Source organism: Belonocnema kinseyi, chromosome 3, assembly GCF_010883055.1.
Source record: "Belonocnema kinseyi isolate 2016_QV_RU_SX_M_011 chromosome 3, B_treatae_v1, whole genome shotgun sequence".
Taxonomy (NCBI): Eukaryota; Metazoa; Arthropoda; class Insecta; order Hymenoptera; family Cynipidae; genus Belonocnema; species Belonocnema kinseyi.
Window position 1 is genome coordinate 86,104,593 of NC_046659.1, and position 17,842 is coordinate 86,122,434.

Consider the following 17,842-nt stretch of genomic DNA (forward strand, 5'->3'; position numbering starts at 1 on the left):
AACCCAAAAAGGGGGATTTTCAACATCAGTTGAATTTTCAATTGAGATTTTGTCGGTCAAGAGAGAGAAAAAATTACAAACTGTTGAATTTTCAAACAAAAGATAACTGCTCAAACAAGAAGATTAATTTCATACCATTACAGAACGAATTTTCAACAAAATAAATTAATTTTAAACCAGAAACTTGAATTTTCAACTGAAAACGATCAATTTAAAAACAAACAAACAATTTTCAATAAAATTGTTAAATAAAGTAATATAAAGCTACTTTTAAAAATGAAGAACCATTGTTATTCAAACGCGTTCGAAAAAATTCCCTGAATTAAAAAGAAAAATCCTGATATTTCCAGGTTTTTCCAGGCGTATAAAAGTTCCCTGCTAATTCCAGTTTTTCCAGGTAGGGTAGACGCCCTGTCTAAATATCAAGAGAGTGATAAATGATATGTACAGTGCTGCCAAGAAAAAAAAATGAAAAGAACCCTGAATCCCATTTTTATGTGAATCCTTCAGTAAATGGATTCGAGATGAAGGATGAAAACAGAGGCTTTATCTCCTTAACCTAATGCGTTACAAAAAAAAAGAAATTCAGCCCCAAAGGAAAGAAATCAATGCGTGAAAAATAGAACTAGTAATAAAAATAAATGTGACTTAGTCCAGTGTATCAATTCCAAGTAAACGTGGATTCCAATTACCTCCTCTGCGTTCTGATCCACCCACTACAAAAAAAAGTCAAAAAACAAATCTTGAATTTTGACTGTATTCCTAAAGTGGACTTGTACGTTTCTTAATTTTTTAAAACCTAATCTAAAGAATATATTCGCGTAAGCATGCTTTTTCTATTTCATTCGCAAGATGCACACTTTGTGGTTTAATGACGACTCGTGAACCCCCTTTTTTTAATTAGCGGATATACCTTTATTTAAACATCAATAAGCTACAAAAGGAAATAATTGGCACCTTATGCTTAAAAGCAGATCAATTTCACAATTTTCTTTGACAAAAGTCTTTTGTGCTACCGAAATATGAGATCAATGGGAATCAAATTTCTCCGAGGATCCACTATCTTTTATAATTATCTTAACCAATAGATCAATTAAAAAAGCTGCCCTAAATATAAGTTTTAGATCTCATTCTAATGTATAAAAGTCATACTAAATCAAATAGAAAAAATTATTTTAGGGGCCGTTCAAAAACTGCCTCACGCTACTCTCAACACTTTTTTCCACAAAAAGTTTGAACCGCCCAGGGTCGAAATTAGCTTTTCGATTCCATTTGATAAACGTAGATTTCACCGCCCAAAATGATATTAAAATAGAGGAAATAGGAGCATGAATTCATTTCAAAAAAATAATGAATTCAAGATGACACACTTTAAATTGCTAAGATTAAAATTCGAAATATATTGCATTTTTAACGAAAATGTTCATTTTCAATCAAGCAAGATGGATTTTCAAAAAAAATAGTTGAATTATCAACAAAAAGCAGTTAAAGATTAAACAAAATTATTGAATTATGAAACCAAAGAAAGACGATTTTTTAAAGACAAAATTGGACTTTTCGATTTCAAAATGATATTTTAACACAACAAAATAATATTCGAGAAAATAAAACAATTTTTAACACAATAGTTGAATTTAAAAAAAAAAATACATGAATTTTCAAACAAATAATTAAACTTTCAACCAGAGGTGAATCTTGGAAAAAAATTATTTTTAACCAAAAAATGAAATTTTTTACCAAAAAGATTAATTCCCCAAAAAAAGAAAAGGATTTTTTAATAAAACACCTAAAATATTCTCAGAAAAATTTAATTATCAACCAAAAAGAAGAATTTTCAACAAAAAAAATGTTCATTTTCAACCAAGAAAGATGGACGATCAAACAAATAGTTGAAGTTTCAACAAAAAATTAATTCTAACCTTTAAAAAAATTAATTAATAACCAAATAATTGAACTTGCAGCAAAAGAGACGAATTTTTAATAAAATAGTTGAACTTTTTACCGAAGACTTGAACTTGTAACCAGAGTGGAATCCATCGTGAAAAAAAATATCTTTAACCAAACAATTACATTTTTAACCAAAAAGATTAAGTTTCTACCAAAAAAAAAAACTTTCAACCAAATACATGAATTATTTACAAAGCAGTTGAATTCAGAACCAGATAGTTAAATTGTGAAACCAAAAAAAAAACGAATTTTTAAGAAAACATTGGACTTTTCGATTTAAAAAATTACTTTTTAACACAACAAATTAATATTGAAGGAAATAGATTTTTAACAATATAGTTAAATTTTTAACAAATTAGTTTAATCCTGAACCATAAAGTTGAATTTTTAACAAAATACGTGTTTTTTCAATTAAATATTACAATTTTTAACCAGAAGTGAATTATGGAAACAATTATCTTGAAGCAAAAAAATTAATTTTCGACAAAAAAAAAAAAAGAATTTCCAACAAAAGACCTGAATTATCCACAGAAAAAGTTGAATTATCAACCCAAAAAGAAGGTAATTGCAAGAGAGACGAATTTTTAACAAAATAGTTCAACTTTTTACCAAATACTTGAATTTTCAGCTAAATAAAAGATTAAAATTCAATCAAAAACAGGTGAATTTTGAAGCACATTGTTCAATTGTGAAACCAAAAAAGACGATTTTTTAATAATACAGTTGAATTTTTGGTTTAAAACATTACTTTTTGACACAAGAAATTAATATGCGAGGAGATAATTAAATTTTTAACAAAATAGTGCATGTACATGAATTTTTAACCAAATATTAAAATTTTTAACCAAAGGAGAACCTTGAAAAAATTATTTTTAACCAAACAGTTAAATTCTTAACAAAAAAAAAAGTATTTTCCACCAAAAATATTAATTTTCTACAATACAAAAAAAAAAACAATAAATTTTCAACAAAATACCTGAATTCTCTATGAAACAGTTTAATTTTGGATCAACAAAGATGAATTCTTAACAAAATAGTTGAATTATAGAAAAAGTAATTACATTTTCCATTGAAAATTAGAATTAATAACCAAACGAGATGAAATTTTTATTTAAAAAAATGAACTTCTGAATAAAAATAGTTCGATTTTCAAATCGGATTCCATAAATTCAGTTCGCATTTAAGCGATAAAAAGTAACAGAAAAAATAGGAAGTCCTTCCAAAACGAAAAAAAGAGGGGAATCGGGGAAAGAGCGTGAAACATGTAAAAGCCTAGTCAACAAATCTGAAAACCGTCCCCACACCTAGCAGTGTGAAACAAGTTTTTGAATGGCCTCTTAGTCTTATTCAATAAACGAATATTACTTTTTTTTCTTTAATTTGTTCAAAACAAAAAATTAAAAAGTGGAATGATTTTGGAATGTATATTGATATTCCGTAAAATAACAGTGTTCATTGACTTGAGGATTCGGGGGTAAAGGCAGTAACAAGTTTGAACACCAAGTCATTAGACTTTCTTTCCGATAAAGATTCTACGTAAAGATGAATCTATTTTTACGCAACATCTTTCGGTAACAATTTGTAAATATTTATATATATATATATATATATATATATATGTATATGCACGAGTTAGCGTGACTTGACTTTGTGTCCACACTTACTTCTTATATCTCAACATAGATATTTCTTCCCATATCAACATACTTGCGTTCACTAGAAGCACTCCACTCTGCGCAATAATATCATTAGCAAAAACACGTAGACATTTTCAATAGATTATTACAGTGATGAGTAACGTGTAAAAACATTTAATTCTTCAAGCACTTTAGGAGTACTAGATAATTCAAGAGTCTAATAAAAACAGTATCTTCGAATGGCCCTTAAATTTCAAAAAGTTTCTTGAAAAGTTCAGTTCTACAAAAACTCTTCAACTGGATACAGAAAAAGAGTCAGCCTTAAAAAAAAAAGGAATAGTTAATAGTCCCCAAAATTCGAAGAGGCGAAAGGCAGTAAGGAGAATCTAGTAACAAATTCTTCTCGACGTGATTAATCGATATCACGACAGGTCTCTATAAGAGAAATAGTTTCATATTCTTAAAAAGAACGTTTCAGATAAATTTCTGCAAAGTAGTAGTACAACGGGCTAAAATCGTAAACTATTTTACTTTGATTTAAGGCAATTAACTGGAGTAACTATAAACTAAAAAAAAAATGGGGACACCTATAGGGGAAAAGTTTAGGAAAAACTGACAGTGTTTGAAAATCGTGACTCCTATTGTCTAACTCGTGCTTCGAGGTAATATTATCACCTTAAAAATATCATCGCTCGCTACTCGATAAAAGCGCTTTACAAACATGACGTATATAGTGACTATCAGGAATGCCTAAAGAGTATATTATGAATTGCACACACTTTCATCTCAGTTCCTTGGAACCTCGAGAGTAATCTATTCTTTATTCTCAAAAGTAATGACCTCTACCTTAGTGATCTTCTTGGGATCTGGCGTTCCAGTTTCTAGAATCTCAACCTTCTGATAAACATTTGGTGAGTTTAGCCAGCGAGTTCTGTCTGTTCCTTTGCGTCCACCCTTCCACAGTCTGTAAGAACAATGTTAAATTATGAGTTTTATTTAAACAGGGTGTCTAATAAAATAATGGAAAAAAATACCCTGACAATTCGAGGTTTTTTCCCCAGATATCTCCGACTTTTGACAGGTTAAATTTTTCATAGCATTATATTAAATTTAATTTAGACCGCTTTAAATCCTTAAAGTTTCAAGTAAAATAAATTAATTTTCAATAAGATAGATGAATTTTTAACCAAATAGTTGCTTTTTCAACTAAAAAAGATTAAATTTCAATCAAAACGACGATTGTTCAACAAAATATATGAAATCTCAATCAAATAGTTGAATTTTTAACTGAAAAATAGCAGTTTTTAACCAAAAATGTAATAGTTAAATTTTCAGTTATAAAAATTAATTTCCCACACAAAAAATTACACCAAACTGGTGAACTTTGAACTAAATTAATAAATATTCAACTGCAACAGATTAACTTTAAAACAAAAATATAAATTTCTAACAAAAGAGTTAAACTTTCAACCAAATAAATAAATTTTCAGCTAAAATGATAAATATTTAATTGGAATACTTAAATTTCCAATGAAAAAGATTAATTTTCAAAAACCAAGATTAATTTTTGAACAATAAGATTAATATTCTACAAATACAAAAAATATTTCTTAACCAAATAAATGAAATTTCAATTAAAACCACAAATTTTCAAGCAATTATTTGAATTTCAAAATAAAAAGATCAAATTTTAACCAGACTGATTAATTTTCAAATAAAATGATGAATCTTCAACTGGAATTAGTTGAATTTTAAACAAAAAAGATGAGTTTTCAAATAAAATAATAAATCTTTAACTGAAATAGTTGAATATTAAACTAAAACGATGAATTTTTAACTAACAAAAATATATGAAATCTCAAATAGTTGAATTTTTAATTTAAAAAAAAATCAATTTTTAATCAAATAGTTGAACTTTGAATTGAGAAATACAAGGTTTCAACAAAAAATGGAATACTTAAATTTTCAGTAAAAAAAATAATTTTCCAACCGAAAAAAACCAAACAATTTTTAATCCAAAGTGATGAATTCTTAATTAAAATAATAAATATTCAATTGAAACAGATTAATTTTAAAACAAAAAGATGTATTTTTGACAAGCTTAAATTTAAAAAAATTAATTTTCAGCTAAAATGATACATATAAATTTGAAATATACATTAAATTTCAACCAAATAGTTAAATTTCAACTAAAAAGATCCGTTTTTAACCAATCTGATGAATTTTACACAAAAACATGAATTTTCAGCCTAGAAGATTCTTCTCTACCAAAAAGATTTGTAATTTAATACATCAATTTCCAAACAAAAAAGATGCGTTATATTTTCAGTTAATATGATAAATCTTCAAGTGGAAAAGTTTGATGTTAAATCAAAATGATGAATTTTCAACAAAGAAGATTATTTCCTACCAACAAAGACGTTTTTTCGACTAAAAAATATACTTTTACAACAAAAATTACAGGTTTAAAATAACAAATTTAAAAAAATAGTTGCACGTTCAAATAAACTGATGAAATTTGAACTGAAGTGATGAATCTTCAACTGGAAAAGTTTAATTTTGAATAAAAAATATGAAATTTCAACTGAAGTGATTCATCTTTATTCAGAATTATTGAATTTTCAACCAAAAAGATAAATTTTCAAGCAAGAAGAATAATTTCTACCAAACAAACACAAAGTTTCAAATAAAATATATAATTTGTCAACCAAAAATTTAGTAGTTAAATTTTTAGTTAAAAAATTTCCATTCAACCATAGAGATGAACTTTCAACTAAAATTATAAAATATTCAATTGAAATAGTTACATTTTTAGTTTAAAAAATTCCAACATAAAAAAAAAGTTTTTAACAAAATCTCTAAAGTTTCAACAAAATAGTTAAAGTTTCAACTGAAATAGTTAAATTTTAAGTAATTAAAGTTAATTGTCAAAGAAAAAACGAAATTTTTAACAAGTTAGATGAATTTTTAACCAAATAGTTTGCATTTTCCTTTAAAAATATTAATTTCCAATGAAAAAGACGAATTTTCAACAAAATATATGAAATCTCAATCAAATAGTTGGATTTTCAACTAAAAAAAAAATTTAACCTAATAGTTGAATTTTTAACTAAAATAATGAATATTCAACTGAAACAGATTAATTTTAAAACAAAAAGAAGAATTTTTGACAAAACAGTTTAACTTTAAACCAAAAATAACAATTTTCAGCTATAATGATGAATATTTAATTGGAACACTTTCATTTTTGAATAAAAAAGATGAATTTTCAAGCACGAAGATTACTTTTCTATTCATAAAATTATTTTTCAACAAAATACATGAATTTTCAACAATATAGTTGAACTTTAAACTAAAAAAGACAACTTTTCCATCAAATAGTTCAATTTCAACTAAGAAAATCAATTTTTAACCAAACTGATGAATTTGAAAAAAAAGAATTTTCAACCTAGAAGATTATTTTCTACCAAAAAGATGAATTTGCAAAAAAAACATGAATTTTAAACTAATAAGATATATTTTCAAACAAAAATTCAATGGTTAAATTTTCATTTGAAGAAGTTAATTTTCAACGGAAAAGATTAATTTTTAAATAAAATGATGAATTATTAAATAGGAACAGTTATATTTTCAGTTAAAATGATAAATCTTCAACTGGAATAGTTGAATATTAAATCAAAATAATGAATTTTCAACAAAGAAGATTATTTTCTACCAACAAAGACGTTTTTTCATCTAAAAAACATAATTTTACAATAAAAGTTTCAGTTTTCAGTTTAAAATAACAAATCAAAAAAAAAGTTGCATTTTCAAATAAAATGATGAAGTTTGAACTGGAATGATGAATCTTCAGCTGGAATAGTTCAATTTTTAAGAAAAAACATGAAATTATAACTGAAAGGATTAATCCTTATCTAGAATTATTGGATTTTCAACAAAAAAGATAAATTTTCCAGCAAGAAGATTAATTTCTATTAAAAAACACGCCATTTCAACTAAAATAGATACTTTTTCAACCAAAAATTTAATAGTTAGATTTTTAGTTAAAAAATTAATATTCAAACCTAGAAATGAATTTTTCAATAAAATTATAGAATATTTAATTGAAATAGTTACCTTTTCAGTTTAAAAAAAAGTGTCCAACCAAATAGTTCCAGTTTCAATGGAAATAGTTAAATTTTAAGTTATACAAATTAATCGTCAGTCAAAGAAAAAACGAATTTTTAACCAGAAAGATGAATTTTCAATTCAAACGAATCATCAACCAAAAAATTAATTTTTAATAAAAGAGAAACTTTTAATCAAGTATTCAAATTTGTATTCCAAAAGAGATAAATTTCCAAAGAAAAATATTGTAGTTGATATTACAAAAAAAAATTAATTTGCAATATAAAAAGAAAACAAGTAAATTGAATAAAAACAATACAACTATTCAACGTGAGTTGAATTCTTAATTAAGAAAGATTTTTTCGGTCAAAATAGAGAAAATATTGCAAACAAACAGTTAAATTTTCAATCAAAAAGATAATTGCTCAAACAAGAAGATTAACTGTATACCATTAGAGAACGAATTTTCAACAAGATACATTAACTTTGAACCAAAAACTTGAATGTTCAGCAGAAAAAGATCAATTTACAAAAAAAAAATAATAATTAAATTTTCAGTTAAAAAAATTAATTTAAAACCAAAAAGAGCAGAATTTTCAATAAAATTGTTAAATACAGTAATATAAAGCTACTTTTACAAATGAAGATTAATTGTTATTCAAATTTATATTGCAAGTACAAACAAATTAAACACACTTACAAAAAAATTCCCTGCATAAAAAAAATCCCTCTTAAATAATTAATGTTTCTTTTGAATTTAATATTTTTCAACTTACCCTTGCTTGTAAAGTTCTTCCTCTTCTAAGAGATAACCAAGAGAGGACACGGCTGGAGGTACTTCAACGTCATTGCGGATCCTGGGAGGTTCGCTCTTGATGAGTGGATGTCTGTAGATGTAACCTGTGCGGAATCCCTGCAAAATAAATGAGGAATTAACCCGGTAATTTTAATTTTTATCAATTACAAAGAAAATAAAGGGTGACCGCTTTCATAAAAAAAAAGAATCTGGATTTTTCCGGTTCGCACACATTTTTCAGGGCCAATGAAATTTAAAAAATCGAACTCTAAAGCTAAAAATTTTTCCACTTGAAGTAATACAAACTTATCTGCTAATGAAAGCACTCAAAGTGGAACTCTTGAATTTTAAACTTTTGAAAACTGTTTAAAAAGTTTTTTAATTTAATAATTTTTTATTCAATGCTCAATAATTAACACGAATAAAATGGAGATACTAAATACGTCCATGCATTTGAAACGTTAGAAATTGTTTATTTTAAAATTTTAATTTTGAAAATTGGGGTAATTAAAATTCAAATGAATTGAAATTGTATTCTTTATAACTAAAAACGTTCATAAATTTATTAATTAAAGATTTAAAACTTTTTAATTTAAATAATTTTAAATCGATTAAAATATGATAATTTAATAATGATAACTAAATTGAATCTTTCAAACTCAAGGCTTCTGAAATTCTAGAATTTAACATTTTCGTTACCTAATAAAATTATAATTTAACAGTAAAACTGATAAGGCAAATTTTTCGAAAATGACAAAATAAATTTATTTGTTCTTAAAAAAAAAAAACTTTCAAAATAAATCAGTAACTTTAAATGGGAAACATAAAAAATGAAAAAATTTCTACTCCGGAACGCTAAAACTTAAACGAGTGCGAAATTAATTTAAAACAGAAAAAACATTTTTAGTCAGAATCAATTGTGACATTAAAGCGTTTTTAAACTCAAACCCTTTAACATTAAAACCTATGAAAGTGAAATATTAAAAAAGTAGCGTTCAACATGAAAATTCAGAACAGTAAAACTGTAACCATTTAAAATTACTAAAATTATCCATTAACTGATGTAACAATTTCAGGTAGTTCAATTTTCATATTTTTTTATTTTAAACTTAATTTTTAATTATTTCAGTTTAAATCTTCTTTTAGAATTATTATTCATTAAAGACATTTTTACATCAAATATATTTTTATTTGAAAATATTTGTTTACTCTTTACCTAAAAATCGAATAATTTTAACATTGAAAATTAAAAATTAAAAAAAAAAAGAATACAAAACAAGATTCCTATAATGTGATTTTATTATTTTTAAATGGTACAATTTTAAGTTTTTAAATTCAAAATTGCTTTATATTTACATCTCAAATTATTAAATTCAAAATTGACTATCAAGGCTTTTTTAATGTGAAATTTTGAAATATTTAAGAGCGAAATGGTCCTCAAATTTAGATTATTTGAATTTGAAACTATAATATTGTGAGATTTAAAATACAAAACCTCCAAAAATTAGTCTAAAAATTAATTTAAGAAAAACCTTTAGTTTCAAGGCCTCAAAGATTGAACTGCCTTAGAATGACAAATTCAAAACTATAATTTTAAATTAAATATATAGAAATTTCAAAAAAGATAAATATATTACTGATAAGTATCATATCATGTAGTTTCAAGTGACACGTAAAACGACTGGATAATTTTTTTGCTAAAAGATGTGATTTCTGTCAAATCAAAAATCACTCTTATTTTCGACGTTAAAAATTGAAGAATTTTAAACGTTGCGAGAAATGTTGTGAACCGTACAAGTTTAATTATTCTAAACAGTTTAAAAATTAAATACTCTTTAGTTGAAAACTTTAGAAAGTTACAAAATGCACCACCCTGGGTTTAATTGATATATTTTTCCTTCTGAAAATGGATCCTACCCTACCGATAACCTTCTTACCCTCATTTATACGCCTATCTCTCCATCTATCTTTCTGTCTTTAGTAAATAAGCTACCAAGATACTCGTACTTATCAACTTGTAAACATGTTATTATAGCCTCGAATTTCGACATCATCGAAAAAGTTCGAAAACATTTTTAAAGGGAAAGCAAAAAAAAATATTATCGGTAAGGTGAACCGACAGTTACTGGGACAAGGTAAAAATTATGTCTAATACTGGGACAATAAAAAATGTCTTCGAGTATCTCGAGTATCTTCCAACATAAATCATAAAAATATAAATTTTCTATTATTTCTTAAGTTCTTTTGAATTTATTACCGATATTTATTTTTGTTCTGACAGGTTATACATCTAGTAAAAAATAGTAAAAAATACTCCTTAAAACATGTGAATGCTGCAAAATTCGCCATTCTTTCGGTACTTCAAAACTTTCCGCATAACTTTTACGGCATTGCATGATTGAAATTTCCTACACTAATAGAAAAAGTCATGTCTTTGCACATTTTTAATATTTCAACTATTTTGTGGAAAATTCGTCTTTTTAGTTCAAAAATGTATCTTTTTAATCATAACTTTTAACTTTTTTGAGCAAAATTGCAACTGTTTAGTTCAAATTAATCTGTTTAGGTTTAGGCTTCAATAGTTCTATTGAAAATTCATTGTTTTTTTTTGTTTTTTTATTAATTCAACTGCTTTCAACTTGTAATAAAAATCTATTTTGGTTGATATATCAACTTTTATATTTTTAAATCAGAATTTACCTTATTTGGTTAACCTAATACTTAAATTTTGTAACAAATTGTTGAATTTTAAAATCAAAAAGACTAATTTTCTACCAAAAAAGATGAATTCTTATCAAAAAATATAATAGTTGATATTTCGACTTGTAACCAAAAATGATAAAATTTCTACCAAGAGAGATGAATTTTCAATTACCAAGATTTTTAATTAAAAAAAAAAAAGAAAAAGAAAAAATATTTCAACCAAATTGTTGAATTTTCAATTAAAATAATATAATTTTCAACTTAATACATTAATTTTCTACCAAATTATGTAATTCTTAAGTCAAAAACAAGAGTTGTCTGAAGAACAAAATATTTATATTTTTAACTCTAAAATATGAATTGTTAACAAAAAGTTAATTTACAATCAAACAGTGGAATTTTCAAAAAAAAATGATGAACTTTGTACTTTTTATCCGATTAGTGGAATTTTTAACAAACAAAAAAAAGTGAATTCTGATAAAAAATATAAGATCTAATATTTCAATCAAAAAAGATTTTAATTACAAATTGAAAGCAGTTGAATTTTCGAACCAAGAAGACGAATTTTCAACAAAATGGTTTAAATGTTAGTAACCAAATATTTTTTAGTCAACGAAATTTTGAATCAAATAATTAAATTTCAACCGAAAAATAATTTCAATTGTTTGAACACTTTTTTCAAATTACGAATTAATTTTAAATAGGATGAATTTTAATTCAAAATTTGCAAACAAAAAGTTGAATTTGCAAGTAAATAGATCATTTTAATCTTATAAATATTTATAATATTCAATATTAATCTATAATATTAAATTGTATTGCGTACTGACTAATTTTATTGAAGAATTAAATTTATGAGCTTATAAACAATATTTTTAATATTAATTTAATATTATCTTGTTTTTTTTTTTTAAGCAAAATGTTGATATGTTGATGTGAATTTTATTTAAACATAAATAAAACTAAATTACTTATGATTTATCACAATCCAGTCTTGCTTTTTAATATATTCTACAATTGTGAGCAAATTGTAATATTTTCTGCAGGGTGTCTAGCGATTCTTAGGAACAAAACTCAAAGTCTTTTCCAGGTTTTTAAGGTCAAGAAATCAAAATTTTCCAGGTCTTCGTTTTTTTACATAAAATAATTGAATAAACGTTTGTCACTCATGTCAAAAATGAGCCATTTCATTTTTTATTAGGTAAAAATTTCAAAAGAAAGCCGAATCGTAAATAAACAAATTCTTAATTTTTTGCGAACATGAGTCGTGTAGGAATAATTTTTAATCTTTGTAATGTCTTTGAAATCATTGAAATCTTTGTGAAATCTTTTTAAATCTTTGTGGAATATTATAAACCTTAGTGAGAGCTTGAAATTTCGGTGAAATATTTGTGAAATCTTTCTGTAATCTTTGTTTGCAAATTCTTTGGCGTTTGTTTAAAATCATTAAAGTCTTTTGTAAATCTTCTCAAATGTGTTTAAACCTTTTGAAATTGCTTGAAATCTTTGAAATTCTTGAAATTTTTTGAAATCCTTATGAATTCTTTACAGAAATGGTGAAATCTTCTCTAAGTCTTTTTTATTCGTTTGAAATCACTGGAATATTTGAAATATTTGTGAAATCTTCATAAAATTTGTTGTAATCGTTTAAAATCACTAGAATATTTGAAATCTTTGTTAAATCTTTTGAAATCGTATAAAAAAATTTGATATCGCCTAAAATATTGAAAAATACGAAAACTTTGTTAAATTTTTTTAAATCTTTATAAAATCTTCGAAATATTTTTAAAATGTTTCTTTAAACTTTGTTGGTGAAATCTTTTCCTTTCGTTTGAAATTATTAAAATCGTTTCAAATCTTGTCAAATTTGTTGAAACCTTTTGAAATCTTTTGAAATCCTGAAAAATTCTTTACAATATTTGAGATATTTTTTAAACATTTGAAATCTTGTCAAACATTCTTAAATCGTTTAAGATCTTTGAAATAGTTTGAAATCCTAGAAATCTGGTGTTCTGCACCCTTGTTGAAATCTTTGAAATTCTCCTATTGTTTGGAAATTTTTATGAATGTTTTATGAAATCTTTGAAACTTTTGTGAAATCTTTTGACATCTCCTAAAAAATTTTGAAGTTATTCAAAATCGTTGAAATATTTTGAAATCTTTAAAATCTTTGTGCAATGTTCGAAATCTTAGCGAAATGTTCGAAACCTTTGTGAATTCATTGGAATTATTTAAATTATTACAAATCTTAGTGAAATCTTTTGATATCTCTTAAAAAAATTTGGAATTGTTTAAAATCTTTTAAATCTTAGAAATGTGATTTAACATACCCTTTTTTGAATATTTAAACTCATTTTAAGTTTTAAAATCGTTGTGAAATGTTCCAAATCTTCATGAAATGTTCGAAATCTTGGGGGCATGTTTGTAAAAACTTTTTAATCTAGTGTACAGCCTTTTTTTAATGTTTGAAATCCTTGAAATCTTTGTGAAATCTTTTGAAATGTTTATAAGATCTTTCTTGAATCTTTGTTTGAACATTTTTTTTTTATTCGCTAAAGTTTGAAATATTTTGAAATCTTTAGAAATATTTTGTAACATTTTGAAATCTGTTGTACACTCAAAAACCGAGTTTTCAACCCCTCGAAAAATCCGTTGTATGGCCATGATTTATTCTAATTCTGAAACTAAATTAACATCGAAATTTTGAACTAATGATTTTTATAATTTCTAAGTTGAACACCTCAACAAAAAGTGTCTTGAAATATCTTGATTTATTCTATAATAAACAAAAGTTAAATTATTTCTTCACGAATAAGAAAATGTTCAGCAGCAAGATTTTTTCTAAACGAGATGTTTCTTTCAGAATAGACTAAAAGATTTAAATTAAACTTCGCATTTCCATAAAATTATTGTTTTAAAAGAAAAGAAAAAGGATAATTCAAATTCAAGGTTTTAGTGGAAATACCAAGGAGATTTCAAGGTTTTCAAGGTTTAAAAAAATTCCAGGAGTGTTCCCGGTTTTCAAGGTTTTCCAGGTCACTAGACACCCTGCACTTATTATAACACCTGTTTTACAAAAAATTACAATTCAACATTTTAAAATTGTTTTTTTTTTTTGCAGAAAAATACTTACAGCATTATCAAGCATTCGCATGAGCGCCTCAAATTCCGTGCCACCGATTCGCCATCGCTTCTCCAGCTTTTCCGCGAGTGGAGAAGGTTCAGCAACTGAACTGGGTTGGGGAATGAGTGGTTTTCTGGAAGCCTCGAAAATAGCTTTCTTCGATTCCTCGGAGATGAGGTTCATGTTGTCTAATCCAGCTGGCATCAATTTCAGTTGGGTTTCGCAGGCGAGCACGGTGTTGTAAACGTTGAAAAATGCCTCCTCGACTGTCGCTCCACAGCAAATAGCACCTCGATTGGTCAGGAGCATGACTTTGTTGATTGGGCCCAGATTTCTCGATATCTTCTCTCTCTCTTCGGGTTCGAAAATACCGCCCATGTATTGATGATTGCTGACATCACCTATTACTATGCTTTCTTGACCGAGTGGAAGAAGACCGCATTTCATGGATGAGACCTGTAATACAAGGAATTGAAGATTTAGGTACGCATAATTTACACGGATTTCAAGACTTTTTAAAGGATTTTACGGGATTTTAAGATACTTAAGCAGATTCCAAAAAATGTCAAGAGATTTAAAAAATTTTAAGGGTTCCGGGTGTCTATTCAAATCCTGGAAAAAAATTCCCTCACAATTCCAGGATTTTTTCAGATATCTTAAGTTTTTTTTCCAGGTATAATTTTTGATAGTACGGAATCAAAGATTCGAATGAAATCAAGAAGCCTTTTCTGATATTTGCCAATTATTTCTGCAAATTCAATACAATTTACCTGCAAATTATGCAAAGTATAAAACATAAGTACAAATAATGTGGCTAGGGGTGCACAATGTCAAAAATATCTTTCTTCAATGTTTTTTGTCGAAAGAAACAAAAAGGAATGTAAAGAAAGTTTCGTTTTTTTTTGGTGCTGTTTTCTATATAAAATATAATTACTACATAGGTTTGACATTGTGTCTTCGCCGCCTCATTATATTTTGATACTTTTATAGACTGAGCTTAATTTTTAACCAAATTATTTTAAATGGATCGAAATAATTAGAATACATCGAAAATGTCAGTTTATTACAATGTTTTTTTTTTAGTTTCCAGGGATTTAATTAATATACTTCATTTCGAAAGCTTTGCAAAATTATATTACAAGATATTCTTAAATATATTTACACCGTCGATTAATAAAATAATTGAATAATATTAAAAGATAATTAATAATTTCTTTAATTTTTCCCTGAAATCATGAATTTGATAATATTAACATTTTCATTTTATCTTCTAAAACTTGAAATTCAATGCATATTCAGGTAAAATTGATATGGCTACTATATTACATTCTATTTAAAACGCTTAAAAGTCCTAACTTTCAAGTAAAAATACGGCATTTTTAACAAAATGAATTTTTAAACAAATAGTTAAATTTTCAACCAGATTAATTTTCTATAAAAATAGTTAAAATTTCAACTTAAAAATATTCATCTTCATCCAAATATAGTTGAATTTCGCACTAAAAAAGGATCTGCTTTCAACAAAAAGTGGAATTTTCAATTAAGAAAAATTAATTTGCCACATAAAAAACGATTTTATAATTAAAGTGATGAATTTTCAACTAAAATGATGAATCGTCTATTTTTAACAAAACACATAAATTTTCAATCAAATGTTTGAGTTTTCAACCAAAAAAAGGTTCAATTATCAACCAAGTAGTTGAATCTTGATATAAATAAATCAGTTCAACTCATGAATTTTCAACTTCAAATGAAGAATCTTTAACTGGAATAGATGAATTTTAAACTAAAAATTAAAAAAATAACAAATAAAATGAAGCAGCTTTAACTGTAATAAATTATTTTTAAATTAAAAAAATCGTTTTTACCCAATTTTAATTTAAAAAATTAATTCTCAGCTAAAGAAAAAAATGAATTTTCCATAAAATAGCTCATTTTCCACGAAAGGGAAGAATTTTCAATTAAAATTATGGATCTTTAACCAAAAGGTTAATTTTTAGCAAAAGGGTTTAACTTTCAACCAATGAGTTAAATTTTTTATTCCAAAAAAAAGATGAACTCTGAACGAAAAATGTAGTAGTTGATATTTCAGCAAAAAAAGATTTTAACTTTTAATAAAAAACAGCTGAATTCAACAGAAAATGAAGACTTTTTAACATGAGTTGAATTTTCAATTAAGAAAAAAAGTTCAGTCAAGAGAGAAAAAAATAGAAAGAAACTGTTGACTATTTAAGCTAAAAGATGAATTTTGAATCACAAAAATTAATTTCCTAACAATAGGAATGAATTTTTTATTGAAATACGTGAAATTTCAACTAGATACTTGAATTTTCAACTAAAACGATAAATTTTCAACTAAAAATAGAATTATTGTTATTCAAAGTTATATCTGACTTGTAAAAAATGAGCATGCTCTCGAAAAAATGCCCTGACATTTCCAGGTGTATCCAGGTATATAAAAATTCCCTGTCATCTTCAAGTTTTCTAGATAATATAGACACCCTGGAGCTTTCAATATTTTTTGTAGGAATCGTCATCAATCGCGCGGCAAGCGCACGTGCAGTTTAATTTTATTTCACAAGATTAATTTTATTTCCAACCAAAAAGATGAATCTTCAACTAAAATGATGAATAATTAACTAGAATCCTTGAATTATCAGCGAAAAAGTTGAATTTTCAAACAAGATTTATTTTCTGCGAAAAAAAAGAATATTTCAAGAAACTAATACATGATTTTTTTCACAAAATAGTTTAATTTGCAACTAAAAAATAATAATTTTTAACTAAAATGATTAATCTTTACCTAGACTAATTGAATTTTCAAACCCAAATATTAATTCCCAACCAAGAAGATTAATTTATACAAAGTATACGAATTTTCATCTAATAAAAATTCATATTTTAACAAAAAATGTAATAGTTAACAAATTAATGTTTAATAAAAGAGATGAATTTTGAAATAAAATGATGGGATATTCAACTGGAACAATCAAGTTTTTAGCTAGAAAAAGTTAATTTTAACAAAACAACAAAAAATTTAAGAAAATAGTCGGAATAGTTTACTTTTCAGTAAAAAAAAACTTTATTTTCAGACAAAGAAAAAATGAATTTTCAACCACAAAGTTCATTTTTCCATGAACAGATGAATCTTCAATTAAAATAATTAACACTTAGTCAAAAAAATTAATTTCTAATCATTTTCAAACGAAAAAGACATTTTTAATCAAAAATTCAACTAAAAAGACGAATGTGTAACATGAATTGATTTTTTAACTAGAAGAAAAAATTGTTGAATTTTCAAGCAAAAAGATACATATTCAATTAGGAAGATTAATTTTCTACAAAAAGAACCAATTAAAAAAAAGCACATATATTCTCAACCAGATGCAGGAATTTTTAGGTGAACCCGATAAATTTTTAAAGAAAAATGGAATAGCTAAACTTTCAGCTGAAAAAAATAGTTTTAAACCAAAAAGAAACGAATTTTAAACAAAATAGTTAAATATAGTGATATAAAGCTCAGGGTGG

The 17,842-nt window shown here is 25.3% G+C and overlaps 1 protein-coding gene across 13 annotated transcripts in view; it reads right to left on the reverse strand.

The window, feature by feature from the left end:
- Positions 1-17,842, reverse strand: part of LOC117170314 (protein hu-li tai shao) — a 132,232-nt gene that overhangs the window by 31,140 nt on the left and 83,250 nt on the right. For 9 of the 13 annotated variants that reach the window (XM_033357003.1, XM_033357004.1, XM_033357005.1 and 6 more), the window contains 4 exons: positions 14,324-14,770; positions 8,468-8,604; positions 4,431-4,548; positions 693-716 (listed from right to left, as the gene is read on the reverse strand). In XM_033357003.1, coding sequence (XP_033212894.1) covers positions 693-716; positions 4,431-4,548; positions 8,468-8,604; positions 14,324-14,770 — 726 coding nt within the window. The remainder of the gene's footprint in view (positions 1-692; positions 717-4,430; positions 4,549-8,467; positions 8,605-14,323; positions 14,771-17,842) is intronic. The other 4 variants (XM_033357001.1, XM_033357010.1, XM_033357007.1 and 1 more) reach the window with 1 other exon arrangement.